The sequence below is a fragment of the Mercenaria mercenaria genome, chromosome 9 (genome assembly GCF_021730395.1).
Source record: "Mercenaria mercenaria strain notata chromosome 9, MADL_Memer_1, whole genome shotgun sequence".
In the NCBI taxonomy this organism is placed as follows: domain Eukaryota; kingdom Metazoa; phylum Mollusca; class Bivalvia; order Venerida; family Veneridae; genus Mercenaria; species Mercenaria mercenaria.
Window position 1 is genome coordinate 79,764,746 of NC_069369.1, and position 20,498 is coordinate 79,785,243.

General features: G+C 34.8%; 2 protein-coding genes across 2 annotated transcripts in view; one reads left to right on the forward strand and one right to left on the reverse strand.

Moving 5' to 3' along the window:
• Positions 1-8,655: 8,655 nt before the first annotated feature.
• Positions 8,656-20,498, forward strand: part of LOC123547568 (uncharacterized) — a 77,200-nt gene continuing 65,357 nt past the window's right edge. The window contains exon 1 of the mRNA XM_053551829.1: positions 8,656-8,793. Within this exon, the coding sequence (XP_053407804.1) occupies positions 8,738-8,793 (56 nt within the window). The 5' untranslated portion in view covers positions 8,656-8,737. The remainder of the gene's footprint in view (positions 8,794-20,498) is intronic.
• On the reverse strand, positions 11,342-13,890 carry LOC123547563 (uncharacterized). Its single transcript, XM_045334758.2, has 2 exons — positions 12,866-13,890; positions 11,342-12,299 (listed from the first exon to the last, which is right to left on the reverse strand). The coding sequence occupies exons 1-2, from the start codon at positions 13,790-13,792 to the stop codon at positions 11,538-11,540; spliced, it is 1,689 nt and encodes a 562-aa protein (XP_045190693.2). The 5' UTR covers positions 13,793-13,890; the 3' UTR covers positions 11,342-11,537.

Consider the following 20,498-nt stretch of genomic DNA (forward strand, 5'->3'; position numbering starts at 1 on the left):
TGATCCTTGAGGAACCCCAGCATTCACATATTTTGTATCAGAAAATGATTGTTTGACGAATACTTTTTGAGAACGGTCTTTTAAATAGTTATCTATCCAGCTGAGAATATTGCCCGAGATACCATACTGTCGAAGTTTGAATATTAACCCCTTATGCCAAACTCTATCAAATGCCTTAGATATGTCACAAAATACCATACATGTCGGTTGTTTTTCGTCAGTGGATTTACATATTTGATTATAGATATCAATAAGTTGGTAGACTGTGGAATGGCCAGGTAGGAAGCCAGACTGATGTTTGTATATAAGGTTGTTGGAATGGAGATGATTATATATATTCTTGAACATGATTCTTTCCATTACTTTACCTAAACAGTTTATTAGGGAAATGGGTCTATAGTTGGAAGGCGAAGATTTTTCGCCCTTTTTAAAGATTGACATAACATTTGCTAGTTTCCATGGATTCGGATATATTTGTTCAGATAGTGATTGATTAAATATGATTTTTAACGGGAATCATACTGACTTTGACGTCTGTCTTAACATTTGGTGGCTTATTTCATCCGGGCCGCTAGCCTTATTAATAGCTAAATTCGATAAAATGTCCGTTATATCTTGTTCTGTTATTACAATGTTGTTGAGGATGCTATTGGCTTTAAGACTGAATTCTGGAAGATCAGTTTGTGAGTCATCAAGCGTTGAAATGGAGACGAAATAGTTATTAAGAAGGTTTGCTTTGTCTTCGTCGGAGCTAGTATAATCATTATTGCCATTTAAAAGTGGCGGAATGTAGTCAATATTGCTCGAGTTTTCTTTTACTAACATTCTTACCAATTTCCAGTATTGCCGAGGATTAGAAGAACTGATTTCATTCATCGAGAATTCTAAATTGTTAAAGAATATTTCCTTTGAGTACTTTATCATATTATTAACTTTATTTCGTATTGTTTTGAATTTTAACCAGTCAGCATTTTTACCAGATCTTAATGCGGTTCGTTTTAGACGGTCGCGTTGTCTCGAGGTACGGCGAATTTCGGAGTTGTACCATGGTTTATCGTTAGGCCGTATTGTTACTATACTAGAAGGGACACAGGATTCGACTAATTCTAAATATTTTTGGTGAAAGAGGTGAGTTGCATCATCAATTGATCCAGTATATAAACAAGAGCACCGCCTTGCGGGTGCTGACGCTCATCTGATTTTTTCTGTATAATAGAAATATTGTCCTACCCATGATTTTCTAAGTCTAAAAAGGGTCATCACTCTTGCAAAAAGCAGGATAGAGTTATGTTTCTTGATGTACAGTGTCCACTTATGATGGTGAAAAACTGTTGCAAGTTTTAAAGCAATAGCTTTGATAGTTTATGAGAAAAGTTGACTTAAACATAATATTCAACCAAGAAAATGATTTTTCTAAGTCCAAAAGTGGCAATAATTATTGCAAAAAGCAGGATGGAGTTATGTTGCTTGCTGTACAGGGTCAGCTTATGATGGTGAACAAGAGTTGCAAGTTTTAAAGCAATAGCTTTGATAGTTTAAGAGAAAAAGTTGACCTAAACATAAAACTTAACCAAGAAATCTGATATTTTCTAAGTCCAAAAAAGGGCCATAAATCTTGCAAAAAGCAGGATGGAGTTATGTTTCTTGCTGTACAGGGTCAGCTTATGATGGTGAACAAGTGTTGCAAGTTTTAAAGGAATAGCTTTGATAGTTTAGGATAAAAGCTGACCTAAACATAAAACTTAACCAAGAAAACTGATTTTCTAAGTTCAAAAGGGGCAATAATTCTTGCAAAAAGCAAGATGGAGTTATGTTTCTTGATGTACAGGGTCTGCTTATGATGGTGAACAAGTATTCCAAGTTTCAAAGCAAAAGCTTTGATAGTTTAGGAGAAAAGTTGACCTAAACATAAAACTTAACCAAGAAATCTGATATTTTCTAAGTACAAAAGGGGCCATAAATCTTGCAAAAAGCAACATGGAGTTATGTTTCTTGCTATACAGGGTCAGTTTATGATGGTGAACAAGTATTCCAAGTTTCAAAGCAATAGCTTTGATAGTTTAGGAGAAAAGCTGACCTAAACATAAAACTTAACCAGGCAACGCCGACGCCGACGCCGACGCCGACGCCGACAACCGCTCAAGTGATGACAATAACTCATCATTTTTTTTCAAAAAATCAGATGAGCTAAAAAGACCAGTCTGTCGACAATACCAAATTATTCAATGTTTGGAAGTCAGCTTGTTCGTAATTCCATACTCTCCGTTTATAAGAGGTAGAAGATATAAAATCACTTTTAATATAAGCAAAGGTTCCATAATGATCACTTATGTCGCGTTGTGTGTAATAAACGCCCGAATATAGCGGGATAATATCACTGGAAATGTTTGTTTGTTTGTTTGTTTTGGGTTTAACGCCGTTTTTCAACAGTATTTCAGTCATGTAACGGCGGGCAGTTAACCTAACCAGAGTTCCTGGATTCTGTACCAGTACAAACCTGTTCTCCGCAAGTAACTGCCAACTTCCCCACATGAACACTGGAAATGGCTATCGGGTCTAACAACGTACTTGAGTTATTTGTTACACGAGTAGGCTCTGTTATAATATTATTCATGCTATTCAAAAGAAGAATATCACGGAGTTTATGATTTGATACATTAAGTTGGTCTTCATTGATGTCCCCCACCAGAATAATGTTACTTGTGATTTCAGATGCCTGTTCGATAAATACATTTAGTCTATCCCAAAATTCAACTTTAAGGTTTGGTGCTCGATATATTGTACAGATAAGGAAGGACTTTGTTCTATCGTGTATTTGAATATTTAAAGATTCTGGTAAAATATGTTCCAGTTCGAATACTCGCTTTGGTTTTAGACTTGAATGACAATAGGTAAGGATACCTCCAGAATGAGATGAAACATCTTTGCGGAATACCTTGTCAAACTCCTGAAGCATTATACCTACATCTGAAATCTCTGGCGAGAGATGAGTTTCCGTAAATGTAAGAATGTCGAAGTCTAGAAAATTATCTTTGATGTACTCAAATTTATTCCTAATACTCCGAATATTTTGATGAAGGATTGAGAAGCAGTGATCGACTTCATTATCCGGTCCTGGATTTGTTTCGATATCGCCAGATAGATAAAGCAACATTTTCAAGAAGTACATAACATTTAAGTTTTCGGTAAGGTAGTAAGCGTTTTTGTTTAGACACGGCGTTAATTTCGCATTCAAGGAAGAAGTTAGAATACAATCTTGGAGTAGAAAACATGTGACAAGAGAAAAGCGCACATTTAGAACACTTTCACTTTTTATATGAATCACTGTCCGCAATTTAAATACATACTGCGCAAACACTAGAATATCAAAAAAATTTAGTCTGAACGAGCATAGTTTTGTGACACAGTGCCCCCTGTTATAATACAAACCGATTGACGCTCTCCATAAGTTTAAGTCGTTACCCATTTGGGTATAGCATCACATGAATAAAGAATCGGAGCGAAAATCGGTTAATGAGAGCATTTGTATGTAGCAATTCGCAGGACAACAGTACGAGAATCGGGGTAAACGGGAGCGTAGGACGGCCGGGCAGCACTTCGGAACACCACAACAAGAAGCACAATACAGTTCATATTCCTAAATTTAACCAAATTGAAATTTAAAAGAATTTAAATTAAATAAATTAAATAACCCAGAAATAACTCAAGGAACTCTTTTAAGGAATCTAGTAGATAGAAGTTAGAAATTTGTTATATCTTATTTTATACTGATATAATATGGAGTTCAATGAAAAGCGTAATTTACGAGAGTCAAAATTTTTTTTGCATAATTGTAGCTTATATAAGAAAAAAGCAGAGATCAATTACAAAATCTTTAGAAGAAAGACAATTATTGTTAGATTTAATAAAAAAAAAATTTGACAAGTTTATGTCCCTTGTATGAGATAAACAGACATCGCGCGATGCGAAAAGAAGTGTTATCCATTTCAATGTGGATAAATACAAATTACAAATCAAATTGATATAATACATATGAGCGTATACATTATTCAATCATCTATATACATTTATATACAGTAAACATGATAAACAAAATATTCCTATATGTTAACTGGACACAACCAGTTTGTATAGCCATGGTTATCATTCAATCGCTAAATAAATTTTAGCCGTAACAAAAAACACTTGAAATTGTGTAATACCAGTTTATCTAATAATGTTTTCAATGTAGATGAATAAAAAATGATATAATACATATGAACGTATACAGGTACATTATTCTATTCTCTATAAAAATCTATATACAATTAAACATGATAAACAAGATATTCCCCTATATGTTAACTGGACATAACCAGTTTGTATAACATACTGAAACATGGTTATCATTCAATCGCTAAATAAATTTTAGCAAAAATCTGCGGAACTGAGTAATACCAGTTTACCTGATACAAATCGAGAAAAATACCGAAAAATAATTTTTGTGACATCATGCAATGTTGGTCATTTCAACTATAGCGTTAAAAATAAAGTACTGAAGAAAATCGCAGTATGAAATACTAATAAAGCTTTACAAGACTGAACAGTTGAGGGTCTCTCGTAAAGGTTATTTCAGAAAAACAGGCACTTTTTCATTAAATTCAGATGTCAATTTAGACAAAGACACATTATCAATTCCCATATATTTGCGCTAATATTTTCATTGAAGCATGGAGTTTTCACTCCAGTAAATTTAACAGTTGTATGACCTGTAGCAAAGGTTATCCGCATATTTATTAAAGATTGATATATTTAGTTATCTATAGGTAGACAGCATGTGATTTCAGGGCTTGCCGTTTTATTGATATCCATAAAGAAGCATCATACACCCCTAGATTTTGTTAATAGAGAATCCTTACTAACAGATAAATGACCTTTGTGGGGAAAGTCAGTTTTGAAGTAAACATCTGATATTTACTTTAGTATACTCCTCATTTATAATATAACTTACTTAATTACACTTACGTGCAATTATAATTAAACCAGGGATATATGTATTTGACAACAGCTTACTCTGGACCTTTATCACGGGGGAGGAAGTGTCACACGAAGGATGGAGTTCTTCTGATAACCTGTCATGTTTTCTTCTGATAACTGTTACGGAGTTCCTGGAAAACGTTACGGAGTTCGTCTGATTTCTGAATGACGTGCCAAGGAATCGTAGAAAAAAATGGTAATTATTTATCTTTAAATAGAGAGAATGGGGTGTAAAACTAAAGTTTGATGATCAAGGTTGCCTGATGTCTTGTGTTATGCGTCAGAAAAAACTGTTTAGTCTAATAATCAGCCCCACTACTTTGAAAAGAAGACATTTTGAGTAAAATATCGAAATCGTTTGCTCATTCATACATATTATTCTTCCTATTCACGTTCTTCATCCGCAGCACATGCAATAGAATAATTTTAGTGCAAAGTTGCAAACATATACCACTTTCTAACAATTTTATGCCTGATTTTTCAAATGTTACGGAATTCCGGTGATAACTCTGAAGATGTCACAGAGTTCTTATGATAACTTTTATTACTGCCAGGGTGTTTCTTGAGCTATGTTAAGATACTTTTTAGCTAATTTTATTATTTAAAAAGGGTGTTAACGATGTTCTAACGTAATATATTTATCCAAGGCACAGTATTGTGGTTATATAATGTACGGTATGAGTCTTTTGTAAAGTTTAAAACTATATGCAGTATAATGACATATATAGTAAAATACGAATAGGTAATAAATGCAGTAAATTGTATTTTTTCGTTCTATCAATGGATGTGCTAATGTTCGTGAACAACGATTTATTGGTTTCCGTTTTGATTGATCACTGAATTGAAATCAAATCCGTTATCTTTTATTTAGGGTACATCTATTTGCTGCATTTGCAGAGGCTGTCTGTTTCTGAAGTGGTTGATCGGATTAATGATAAAAGATAATGCTATATAGTATGATTTACCATGATAATTATAACTTTACCATCATAATTTTTTAAATCCTTCATATAGTTGACACTGAAAAAGTATAGTCACAATGCGACACTACACAACACAGAGAGCGAGCTACCGCTTCATGTGTAATCAGTTGACATGAGTCATATGATGCTATAGAATATTTACCACAGATTTGAGGCAGATAACCGACATGTTCGTAATGTGACTGCAGTGTCATTACATCTTACAGAATGCATATAATTTTCGATGCGCTGAATACTGCGTACCAAATAGGGGGTTGTGATCCTCATACGTGCATATACTATTTGTCATATAGAATATCATAATAAGTGAATAATGTGAATTTTAAAGTGCTATCTAAATGCTATAAGATGAATAGAATGGCATTTTAGAGTTTAGCTGGAAATATTATAAAGTAAGAGGATTCTGCACTTTCTTACAATAGAATCCACAATGTAATTTCCAAGCCAATTAATTAAGAAATAATAAATATGTCCCTATATTTTATCAGTTAATAAAATATGGGCAGGAGTTCGGATGCGTAATAATTAAATCACGAGTGCGTAGCACGAGTGATTTAATATTCGCATCCGAACGACTGCCCATATTTTATTAACTGATAAAATTATTGGAACATATTTATTATTTCGATTCTAACCACGCAAATTCTGCGCATTTTACAGCACTACATTTTAGCTCAATATGTCATTCGGCTGGCCGTATGCTGTTACAAAAACCTCCCACGAATGGAAAGCGTTGCATAAAACGGAATTTTCCGATATTCATTAAATTTTAATTGAAGTATTAAGTTGTGAAAATGCTATTTCCAATAATATCTAAGGTCAGATATAGAAATCAGATGTAAATACTTTATTCAAACCTTATATATATGCAGTTTCTTAAAATAGTACACGTCACTACATGATGGCACTGAAACATACACGCCAGAACATTGCGGCATATAAACACGTAAGCACTTGAGTCTGGAAGATTGGAACATGAATTATAATTTTATTTTAGTAATGTCAAAGTAGAATCTAGTTGAAATTCGTGGTGCTTACAGCGTAGAAATTGTAAACTACGTACACGACCAGATAGATGCACTGGTGTTGAGGTTGAAACTTACCGGGCTGAAACATTTTCTTACGGTAAAAATATAAACAAATAAATTCATCAGTTAGAAACTGTTTGTTTCAGAAAATTTGATGTACATTTTATTACTACTGCTTAGCACTGAAAACGTCGAGTATTTAGTCGGCATATAACGGAAGCAGAATAGAATCTCACAGTCATGTTACAATCGTAGGGTGGAATGGAACAGCTATATTTTATTGTAGATTCATGTATAGGCGATTTCACTATATGTTTATATAGCAACTGCTGCGGATCGTGTTAGAAATGAAAATAAGAGTATATTTCTGTAACTGTACACTGTACATCATTTATGTGCAATTTGTATTTAAAAAATTAACCATAGTTAGCCAGATCATCATTATTAGCGTACACAGTCCCTTTTAAAGTAACATCTAGTCAGAATAACAAATATAACACTAAAAACTTATCATTGGAACTCAAAAACACACATACCGTACATTATATAACCACAATACTGTGCCTTGGATAAATATATTACGTTAGAACATCGTTAACACCCTTTTTAAATAATAAAATTAGCTAAAAAGTATCTTAACATAGCTCAAGAAACACCCTGGCAGTAATAAAAGTTATCATAAGAACTCTGTGACATCTTCAGAGTTATCACCGGAATTCCGTAACATTTGAAAGATCGGGCATAAAATTGTTAGAAAGTTGTATATGTTTGCAACTTTGCACTAAAATTATTCTATTGCACGTGCTGCGGATGAAGAACGTGAATAAGAAGAATAATATGTATGAATGAGCAAACGATTTCGATATTTTACTCAAAATGTCTTCTTTTCAAAGTAGTGGGGCTGATTATTAGACTAAACAGTTTTTTCTGACGCATAACACAAGACATCAGGCAACCTTGATCATCAAACTTTAGTTTTACACCCCATTCTCTCTATTTAAAGATAAATAATTACCATTTTTTTCTACGATTCCTTGGCACGTCATTCAGAAATCAGACGAACTCCGTAACGTTTTCCAGGAACTCCGTAACAGTTATCAGAAGAAAACATGACAGGTTATCAGAAGAACTCCATCCTTCGTGTGACACTTCCTCCCCCGTGATAAAGGTCCAGAGTAAGCTGTTGTCAAATACATATATCCCTGGTTTAATTATAATTGCACGTAAGTGTAATTAAGTAAGTTATATTATAAATGAGGAGTATACTAAAGTAAATATCAGATGTTTACTTCAAAACTGACTTTCCCCACAAAGGTCATTTATCTGTTAGTAAGGATTCTCTATTAACAAAATCTAGGGGTGTATGATGCTTCTTTATGGATATCAATAAAACGGCAAGCCCTGAAATCACATGCTGTCTACCTATTTCTGACGCATAGCACAAGACATCAGGCAACCTTGATCATCAAACTTTAGTTTTACACCCCATTCTCTCTATTTAAAGATAAATAATTACCATTTTTCCTACGATTCCTTGGCACGTCATTCAGAAATCAGACGAACTCCGTAACAGTTATCAGAAGAAAACATGACAGGTTATCAGAAGAACTCCATCCTTCGTGTGACACTTCCTCCCCCGTGTTTATAGTGGCTTCAGTTATTAGAATAAAATAAGGATATTATTTGAAAAGTAAAATCGTCTGCTCATGGATGATATTCGTTTGTCGACGGACTATACCATACAGCCAAATATATAGCTGGACAGGGTAAGTTACTATATTTAACAGTACTTAATTATTATAAGCGTAAGTAGGGTCATGTGGACATAACAACGATACAAGGGTTACATTCTAGTTCACTGAAAAATAAGTGTAAACAGAACAGAGGTTAAATTCTAGTTCACTGTAAAAATGAGTGAACGCAAAACACTATAATTTCTGAAGGATAGTACTTGTTGCGTAACAACAGTACAAGGGTTAAATTCTGGTTCACTGAAAAATAATTGTAAACAGAACAAAGGTTAAATTCTAGTTCATTGTAAAAATGAGTGTAAACAAAACACTATAATTTCTAAAGGATAGTACTGTTGCAATTAACACTTTCATCAGTATGCTGGGAGCGGCTTCCCATCTTGGATGCATTGAATATCAGTCATATCCCGAATTACTATTGCTGTTAATTTACCGGGAAGTAGAGCCTTGACTTTACAGCCAGCTATCCATGTTTTGTTCAGTGTCTTATTTCTAACAAGCTGGCGTGCTTCAAACGCTAGTTTCTCTCGCAGGGGAGATAAATTCTCCTGTACGAAGATACCATCTCCGAAGGATTTCCTGGCACGGTAGACGCGATCTCTCGCCGCCGAATTTGTAAATTTGGTAATGACCTTTCGATTACAATTGTCTCTTGGCTTACCCTTTCTATGACATTTATCAATGTCTTGGCTGGATAGGGTAACATTACATTCAGCGGCATGATGAATGATTTTAGTCGTCACGTTCTCAGAAGGCCTTCCTGTATCACCGGGGATACCACACACGTCCAAATTCATCCTTCTCCTACACTGTTCGAGCTCATCAAGCTCGCGTCTAGTTGCATTGAGCTCATTTCTGAGACTCGTGTTCACTGAATGTAGCGCTTTGATCTCTTCACAAATTTTTGATGTCTCTACTTTAATCAGTGTATGCACCTCTTTCATAAGTTCACGTTTGAGCTTTTGCACAATGATAGGTGCAAGCCTGTCTGCTAAGGTTTCTAAGTCTGTTTTGGAAAGGGAGCTCATGATATCTGAAGGGGGTGGGGTGGCCAAATGCTCGGATAAGGTGTTATCAAGTGCTTCGGTGTCAGTAGAATCGTATGGCTCGAAATACTCAGAGTCCTCACTCTCACTTGTAGTTTCAGGTTTTTGTTTTTTAAGAATACGGATAAAGCCTGGCGAGGATTTATTGCGCCTTTGTTTATTGTTGCGCTTGCTCGGCATCAACAGTTTTTATTGAATGGCGTAGTTTGAAAATCAAAACACAATGGATTTTTATTCAGACAATCACTGCTTCATAAATACCGATGATTTACCGTTTTTGAAATGCTACGTAGTTAAGTCTGTAGATTGACAACATTTTTGAACTTCTTGATGATATTGTCCTTCATTATCTCCGGGTTATACGATGAAAAAACTACATTTTCTTTGTTAGCTCAGAAAAAAACCGCCATGTTTTTTTCACCGGAAGTCACTTTGTTTTTGAGCCGCTTAACTCAATAGTGAGAGCGCAGATCCACAGATGGCAGGGTCGTGAGTTCGATCATTGGGCGAGGCGTATTTTTCCATGGCGATTTGATACAATAGACATTGTGTCTGAAATTATTCCTCATCAACCTCTCATTCGTGTGGTGAAATTGGCTGTTACTTGCGGAGAACAGATTTATACTGGGGCTGTATCCAGAAACAATTGCCCGCCGTTACATAACTGAAATACTGTTTAAAAACCGCGTTAAACCTAAAGCAAGCAAACAAACAAACACCAGAATGTTCTGTAAATTTTGTGGGCTCAACAATTCATTGTTCAAGATTTAATAGTTGTGATATGAATGCAATTTTCCGCTGTGAAAATGGGCAACGTGTATTACAGTTTAGGTCACCAGTACTTATTATGCCAGGATTTTTTTAGTTGGTAGCTAGACCAATGGAGTCCTCATTGAGATTGTTGTAGATAGCGTCTTAAATGGGAGGTCCAGAAAAGATCTGAAAAGAATACGTCTGTTACTTGAGAGAACTATTTCAACCCATATGCATTCAAAGCGATTGATTTCTAGGTCAGACCGGCGCAAATGATGCTTATTTTCTTTGATGTATAAAATAAAGCCTCCGTGAGCATAGTCAACGCGATCTTTACGTTCAGGTTTATGAAACGAAGGCAACATTATACTTTCGGATGCAACATAGTCATTCAAACAGGTTTCAGAAAAGGCCAGTAAGTAGGCCTATATCGAATTCAGACAATTCTGTATAAAGTATATCTGGTTTGTGTTGTATACTCTGAACATTAAGATGAATGAAAGAATGTTGGTTTGGTATAGATTTACATGTGATAAGTTACTGGTGAGAGTAGAATCTGACGAAGTAGTTGATTCTGGACCAGAATCAAAAGAATACACAACAGTAAATAATACACTTAGCGTTAAAGACCCAACACAACCTAGTGATCGAGCTACCTTTTCCTCCCACAAATCAATCTGATAATATACTAATACAGCTATAGTACAAGCTGACATGTGGACAATAATTAATGTGTATAATGAAGTTTAAATTACCAAAATAGCTAAATTACACTAGTTGAATAAAATTGATAAAATACTCGGCAGAGCCTTGCATTTTATTATTTTATTCAACTCGTTTAATAAATTCGATATGAAAAGACACTCTTGTAACGTCCTCTATATATGCTCCAAATCCAGGAGTATAGCCACTTCGTCGTGTAAGTTAAAATTTGGTTCTGCTATATATTATGTACACATGTCACTCGAGTTTATCTGCAAACCTTTTCATCGCTTTATCGGCTAGCGCTTTTCTATTCGTCTTTCCAGTGTAAAGTTCGGGAAATTCCGTCAGAAACATGTAATGCTTCGGTAAGACCGTAAACATGCCCGGTTTGTCGTTTGTGTTTTCGTCAAAATAAGTGCGAAGCTCTTGCTCTGTAACATCACATCCGGGATTGATCTGTATGCATGCGCACAGGACCTGGTGATATATTTCGTCTGGCACAGGAACAATTACAGCCGATCCAACACTTGGATGCGATTCAAGCACACGTTCTAAAATTTCCGGCTCAACATTCATTCCTCCTGATATAATCATGCTAGACTTTCGCCCTTCTACAAAGAGTAAGCTATCGCCATTTAGCCAGCCAACATCGTCTGTTCGATACCAACCATCCGGAGTTTTAACAGCGGCCGTTTTTATTGGGTCATTGTAGTAATCTTTAAACAATGCTGGACTGCGAATGCAAATTTCACCCTTTGTATTGACAGGGACAATTTCATCCTTCTCGTTTACGATTTTCAGCTCCAGTCCAGGAGCATTACACAATGTGCCGCATAGATTGTCCTGAAAATGGTCCGGATTTACGATAACTGCTGTTGCCCCAAACAAAAATTCTGTTCCACCGTAACCATTGGCCAGCACCTTAGCTATTTTCCCAACGCATCTGGCATTTTTTTTATTCATTGGTTGTCCTCCTGTGCTAATGCATACAATCGGCCAGTCAAAATTTAGTTCATCCTTAAAAAGACAAAATGTGAAATCAACGAATTGTTTCTTGTTTGTTTATATAATTTTTGGATTATTTGACATCCGTTCGAGAGTTCTTACAACAATTTACATATATACATGTATACTAAACGTGAATGTAGAATAAGAAAGAGAAAAAAATGGTTTCAACTAAAATGGCTCAATTATCAGTCAATGCCCTAGGAATGCCATTTTGCTACTCGCCCACAGTTTAGGTGATTTTTTTTTTATTAATAACATGTTCTTTTCCATCAAGATTGGCATAGAATGTATACATGTATATGACCAAAGAGTTTTATACTTCTTTGATATGACACAGAAAAATGATAAGGTCGGTGAAAATACAAGTTAGATATTGGTAAAAATGCTAGAAGTTTACTACCTTCTGCGCAATATTTTTGGTTACTTATAAGAATGTCTTGCAAAAATCTTATTTCCATCAGTTTGTACTACCGTTCACATTCAGAGTACTCACTTTTATGGATTTTTGAGAGAAATTATTTTTCCGCCTAAAATGTGTTGGTTAGTCCTTAAGAAGATAAACGATATTTACCTACCTGACGAATAATGAACTCATGTAAGATAGGGGGCATGAGTGAGATAACAAAGATGTTCTCTTCTCGTTTCACCACCTCTATAATAAACTTCACTCGATCTTCCGGGATATTGCAAAAGCCAGATAACGTCACACGTTTCCCTCCATATAGTACATTTAGGGGAAATCCACCAAGCCAAGGAAAAGGGCGGTCGCCAAATTGCCCTGTATTTTCACTTCCTTTGCTAATATATCTCAAGTACATCAAACTCCTATGAGTATGGGTAACAAGTTTAGGTACACCCGTACTGCCCGATGTTTGGAATAGGAAAGCTATGTCGTTTTCGACGATCACAGGCAATGAAATGTCTTCGGGTACTTCTTTAATCATATCATTGAAACTCAAAACGTCTGGCATATGTATACTTTCGCCAGGTTCATAGCCAACCAAGTAGCGCAAATACGGCATTTTAGAACTCGAAACTTTTCCATCACTTCCAACTTCCACAAGATCTTTCACAATTTTCCAGTTAGCACCGTCCATTCCAGGATCCATAACGAGCAAGGAACAGGTCTGAAGTTTTTCCATCATGGCGACAAGATCACTTCCGTCTGTATATGTATACACTATGCCAACAGGCCGTGCCCCTCTCAGCATGGCACCGAAAGTCAAGTACAACCACTGAGGACAGCTCCTGACGTTTATTGCAACAACTTCGTCCTTTTGGACACCCAGCTTTATCAGCGCCTTTGCCGTGAGACGGGACTTTTCATAAAGCTCCTTCCATGTTACAACTTCTCTACTAAAATCTTCTGACACAAACACAACCGATTCATCGTCTCCCTTTGTTGAGGCATACCATTTCAAACAATCCACAAGTGTCTTTAAACTTTCTTCTTCCTCACATTTGATATAACTCATTTGAAGCTGGCCCTCCTTAGTCGCCATGATTTTTAAAGTACAGGTAGATTTAAAATGATTACTGTGCGCTGTCTCCTAACTTAATTAAATCTTTGAATAACTTTAAACTTTGATGTTTTGCCCATGCGTTACACACTCGGTCTATTTACCTTAGGTACACTTCAACTGATAACACATATAAACCTATGTAAGGTCAAAAAATAAATCGTAGGCCAAAATAAAATGTATTTGGTTCTACATTTAGACATTAAACACACTGTCACTTTGTAAGTCGATATTTGTTTGTTTTTCTTTTTTCATTTTTTTTTTTCATGTAAAACATTTAAAATCACAATCGTGGAAATAGAGTTATTCCGTGGCGCCCTGAATCCGTATTTTCTGTGGACTTTCTCAAAACATTTAATTATATAAAACTCCAATAAATAACATAATAACTTCGATATAAGCTACAAATATTACTGAACTGTGTAACATATTCCAAATTTTAGTTTCTCTAATGGTTACTCTACACGGATTTAATATTGTTGAATGCTCGTCTTCATTGCCTTTTATATCTTTTTTTTTTCATAGAGTGCCCAAAACGTCATTAATGATTTTCGTCTCAAATGCGTTTTTCCTTCATGTCCGGAAAAGTGCTGGTCTTGGATTAAGGCTGCAAGATACAATGAGCCACCACCCACCGACAGCGTCTTCCTCCAATAAATTTTACAAAATATTTCTGGGAAATGTTTTCAAAACACAAAAACACTTTCTACTATAAGTTTAGACTGTAGGGAACTCCTGCTCTGCCCCGAATGTAAATTATTATCGGACACATTTCAAACACTGCGCCGAAAAGGCCGGGCTATTACTTGACAAATTTAAAAATGTCATTTGACCTATGAGAAAACCAAGGCCAAGCTGGATTTAAGGGGAAGCAGACTTTGAAATTAGAAAAAAGTGGGTGGGGTATGTTAAAATGTATCTGCAAAAAAGTACAAGGTTCCGGTACATGAAATGAATACTGTTTCAACTGTTATTAGTATACAAAGAAGCTTACTAAAATAAAGATAAAAAACTCAAATAAGAAAGTAATTGTTGATTTATAATTATATGGCTTATAGTGAACATCCGAAGTCAACAACTATTATTTTTCATGTGAAAATGATAGCACTATACAGTTTTGTACCTTGTACAAACATTTATCAATTTCCTACAAATGTAAATCTATAAATTCACTTACTATATTTTCATTTTGCATAATGTAAGCTAAATTACGGTATTTAGTTTGTTTTACAAAGCAGTGCTTATGGAAAGATATGGTGGTCAAGAAAGGTCGCGTTCCAAAACAAAAAGAGTAATTTCCCTTTAATTCATTAAACGATTACGGATACAGAAGTCGAGTTGCTGACAATAAGGGCCTAGAAATAATTCAATTATCATTTTTCAAATTAGTAGTTTCGGAATACAATGCATTTAAAAACACATTCATCTAACTTCAGAGTATGAACGTTAATAAAAATATCAAAAATTTGGTATGAAATTTGGTTGAGAAGTCAAATCGATGTGAATATGTGCACGCAAAATAACTTTCAAATCTTATTCACAAAACTTACCAATACACAGTAGGAATGTCAGTAGTTAGATAAATAAGGTGGCCAGCGCTGTTTGACCTCATTTGACCTTTCGCCACTGACCAGTGCCGGCCAATTTAAAACCCACAGGTTTTAACAAATTACTGTGAAAACCTCTGGTTTGATGAACGTATGTCCATGGGAGATTTTAGCTTCCATAAAGTACTGAGAAAATATATATTTAACTTTCAAAATATCTTAAAAAAAAAACCTTAATAAAAACTTAAAAATCTTTATACCTGGACCGAAAAACAATTTACAAAATAGTTTTAGCCTCCGGTTTAAAGCCGGTGTAAACAGATATATTGGGTTTCCATTATCACACCCTATAAACGACTGTAGCCCCCCTCTTCCTCTTGCGAGTGATCAAAACAATAAACAGACACGCGAAAGGTAAGAATCGTCTTCAAATTCATTATTTTGCTTTACACTGTATGTGTATTAAAGTTTAACGATAAGTCTAACATAAATATGTGTATAAGGTGATATAATAGATGAAACTGACAGGTTATGTTTACAAAATGTTGACTGATCACACTCATTGCATGAAAATTCACTCGACCAAGTCACGAAACTGATGAATATCACGCCAAATTGATTTGTAATCCAATTATCCATGATGCTTTCTGTAATATGCAAGCATACTCCATAAATATATGTAAATAAAATGTTTCGTATTTATTGCGTTTTCGAATGAAATTGATTTTTATCTAGTTTGTGTAAAAACATTAACTGTATGCCGACTTGCCAATTTTGATATTTGATCTGAACGCATATTTGCGAGTGATACTGTATTATATCTTTTCCATACTTTAACTTTAGATTTGTTAGTAATTTTAGAAATAATGGAAGTAATAAGTGACGTATTTTAATCACGTGACGTATGAACTTAGTAGCACATATATTTTGTATAAGTAGCACGTATCATTTATGGGAGCCAATGGAGGTATGGTGTACCCAAAGGAGCAGTTTTATGCCGTTACTTATTTGTTTTGCTATGGTGCTTACCATATGTTATATACATGTATTTTAGCTTCTTCCACCAGACGACTTTTACCTGGTGATGCTGTCACGACCCGGAAGTACAATACCCGAGGTTCATTTGTCTTCACTCGCCTGGATGTGATTTTCCCAGCGCAGAGCTTTTGTCCCATGGTTGTGCCAAAAACCGTGAAGTCAGTTCAGGGATGCAATCACCTACCATCATAGGGAGCCAAAACGGAGTCAACGTATTCACGGTTTAAAGGGACTTTGCTTGAAGATATGTTGTATTTTTGTGCTACTTAAAGTTCAAAGTTAACGGAAACATCTGTGTCAACGAACAGTCAGTGTTAGAACTTTATACTTCTTAAAAGAGTTACTGAGCTCAGATTTTTTTCTTTCTTGATTTTCTTTTTCACTTTTCATTTATTCATTGTAAATAATCATTTCCGTAAATAAATTTTTAAATATTGTAATGGGTGTTGATTTGTTCTGATAGTTATTGTCCCCGGTACGTCCATCCTGTCACAACATATATTATCATAAAATACGAATTAGAAACGGAAAGTATAAACAGGGTCCCTACTATTTCATGCAAGAAATTAACCGTCGGTTCTCTACGGAAATCACGGTTACCTGACGATTTTAAAATAAATATGAGATGAGACAGAAGGGGACTATAGGTTGACCCCCGTCTGTCTGTCCGTCTGCAACAAAATGATCCTCTGATTTAAGAAAAACACTATTTCACCCACAAGTGTCCTGCGAATAAACGTATAAATAGAAAAGGATAACGAAAACATTACCGGAAAAGTCGAGTAAGTCCTTATTAGTAATTCAAAGTTTACTTCATGGTAAACCAGTCAACATGATTCAAAAGTAGTACAACTATTTTGTCACGAATGGCCTAATGGTTGAACTACCTGATTCCCCCTTCCTCAATAATAACATAAACATGTTATCGTTACAAATACCGTGCACGAGTAGTACAGCCGTCATGATTACTACCTGCCAAGATTTACTGCTATTTCTCAGGTTAGAAATAATTTACATTTGATAGTGATAACACGTCAGGAATCTGTCCTTGCGGATTTGACCTGGTGACCTAGTTTTTGAGCCCAGATGACCCAATATCAGACTCGTCCAAGGTTCTATTGATGGTAACATTATGACCAAGTTTCATTAAGATTGGACCAAAATGTGACCTCTGAGTGTTAACAGTCAAATTGTTGACGACGGACAAGGACGACGGACGACGGACACAGGGTGATCACAAAAGCTCACATTGAGCACTTATTGCTCGGTGAGGTAATAAAACCCTCATTTTTTTTCCTCTAATGGCACTTCTGCTTGTAAAATGGGAACTTATTTCATTCGCAGAATGTATTTTCAGTAAAATAAGACAAGTTTCATGTTAAAGTTCGTGTGTTTATTGCAAATACAAAGACAAAACTAAAATAATGTTGTTTACTGTGCGACGCTGTCAAGAAAGCGATCCACAAAGGATTAGTGGATTCAGTCTGGCGCCGTTTCACTCCAAATCACCCCATTCACTGTTCATATTTTCACACCTTATTAATTGTAGTTGCAATTATATACTGGTTTCAATGGTTTGAAATTCTAGAAAGTATAGAATTGTATGCGACACATCGTCTAATTATGGTCTCATGATGGTGAAGTTAATTCCAAGTTATTTCATAATCCCTTAATGCATAAATAAGTTACGGCACTGACACAAAAAAGCAGACCATGTTTCACCTTTAAGTGTTACTTTAAAAAGAAAAAGGAAAATAATAAGATGGACATTAAGTATATATTGCCGATGTTTGTACGTAATCTTTGAGAGAGGTAGGTGTAATAGCATTGAAGTAATTGCACAATCAAATATATGAGGACACATATATAAACAGACCAAACAGACAAACCGCATGTTGCTATATTCCTGCTATATTCCACCCTCCTTCAAACTTTGTTTGCGGGTTATAATTATGAAGAAGTACTACAGGAGCATAGGAAACGACATTTTATAAAGAAGTCACTCACAAACAGGCATACAGTCTTTTTACGAAACTCGCAAGGACTTGTACAGTATTTAAGCAAGCATGCATACGGTCAGGAAATAACACCAAATCTTCTTTCATTGACGGTTATAAACAAATTGGAGAATTTATCAATGATTTGATTTTATTTTACCAAACTAGTATTGTTTCTTTATCCATGAAACAGTGAAATTTACATGTAGGTCATTCTTCAAGCAAGAAAATAAGTACTTTTGACGCCGACAATGTACAATTCTGGAGAAAATCAGTGATCAATCGGGGGGTTTTTTTTGCTATAATTCTACCTGTCATCAGACTAACACATTATATACAGAAACAAATCATGTTCAGCTTCCAATAAAATGTAAATATACATACCTTCAAAGCAAATTAGTCACTTTAAAATGTTATTTTTTAACTTTTAGCTGTCAGTTTATTGTTTTGATCACTCGCAAGAGGAAGAGGGGGCTACAGTCGTTTATAGGGTGTGATTATTGTATTTCGCAATATCAGCCGGTTACGACTAGATTTTATCAATACACATAACATTCTTTACTGTTTAATCATTTGATTAATTTTTATTCTGTGGAATTTATGCATATGTCAGCATATCATTTCATATGTTTTCTTTTTTGTCTGTGCTGTATTATTGTTTTATGTGACTGATGCCTCGATGAGATCCAGCTTATTCAATAAACTTGAAACAAAACTTAAGGTACTTCCGCCATCTTGAATTTAGAGTGACCTTCATTTGAAGTGTGAAAATATAGTGAACAAAAGCCTTCAAATACAGCTGTTCCAGAATACAAAAACAGCTCAGTTTGCAAGACCTGAACTAAAAGTAGCTGTATAAAAAGTAAAACTAAAATTTGGAAATAAACAAACAAGATATTTTACCTGTATTTTTCCAAATTTTTGGTTAGATTTATAAATCCTTTCAAAATAATTTATTAAAAATTCATGAATGGCAAAAGTTAGTTCAAAGTTTCAGTTAGTGCATATGTCGCCGTTTGGCTCGCTCAGTGTTTTGGGTATTATGGGTTCTATAAGGGGTTCGTCGGTGTAATGATGTAACACTGTAATTTGTAAATAAACAGACTTTAATATTCTATTAGCAATTAGGAGTGACCTGTCGCTTTTATTTTTAGATTTGTATTTTCCAGACTGTTCCATTTATTAAATAAGGGATTGAAAAATATTTGACGTTTTTAAAACTATAAATACATTTCAAATAATGAACAAACTAAAACTGCATCGGTAGCTCAGTTGGTACAATTGAGGAATCTTGTTTGTGATTTAACTTTTGCGATTAAGAGGCCGTGGGTTCGAATCCCACGCTGTGCGATTTGTTTTATGATTGAATTTGTTTTATTTACATTTTCGTGTTGTTTTTTTATTACAATTTATTTCATCATTTCAATTTCATTTTTTACTTCATTCGTACAATTTCAATATATTCAATACATTTCAAACACACGCGTCCAATGGAGCATCTTCACACTTGCTGTTGGTGTAACTGTTAATATCCTCCGAATCAGTGTCATCAGCTAATTGAGTGACTAAGTTGTTAAGAGCTTTGTCAACCATGCTGAATAATTTACAATCAAGAAGATATTTGAAAAACCTATATTATATTCGAAAATAGCAAAATGATACAATTAATGCGATTCAAATACATGTTTAACATTATCATCATTTTAAAACGTATGTTAGCAAAATATAAAATGAAAAAAAGAATTATAAAATGAAAAAAAAATGGATCTCCGTCGGAATTCGAACTCACATAAGTTAGATTCTAGAGCCATCACGCTTACCACTGCAACAATGCGTCTTATTGTCGAAGAAGACAGTCATTTAAATATCTATTATAAAAGTAAATTATAAAAAAGAAGGGTACCCCTTTACTGAAGTGGTTTATTCCAGTAACCTTTCAAATCTATTAATAAAAGCGACAGGTCACTCCTAAATGCTAGTATGTTAAATATGAATGTATAATTCATATATACAGCAGTTCTCAGATGTAATGGCGATTGTCTATTCTCAATCTATTATATTGTATTATATTAAATGTAATGTACATACAAAATGTAAACAAACATG

Coding starts and splice junctions, on each gene's coding strand:
- LOC123547563 (XM_045334758.2), bottom strand. CDS start 13,792: ATGGCGACTAAGGAGGGCCAGCTTCAAATGAGTTATATCAAATGTGAG. Junction 12,300..12,865: donor ATGAGTTCATTATTCGTCAG/GTAGGTAAATAT, acceptor TGTCTTTTTAAG/GATGAACTAAATTTTGACTG.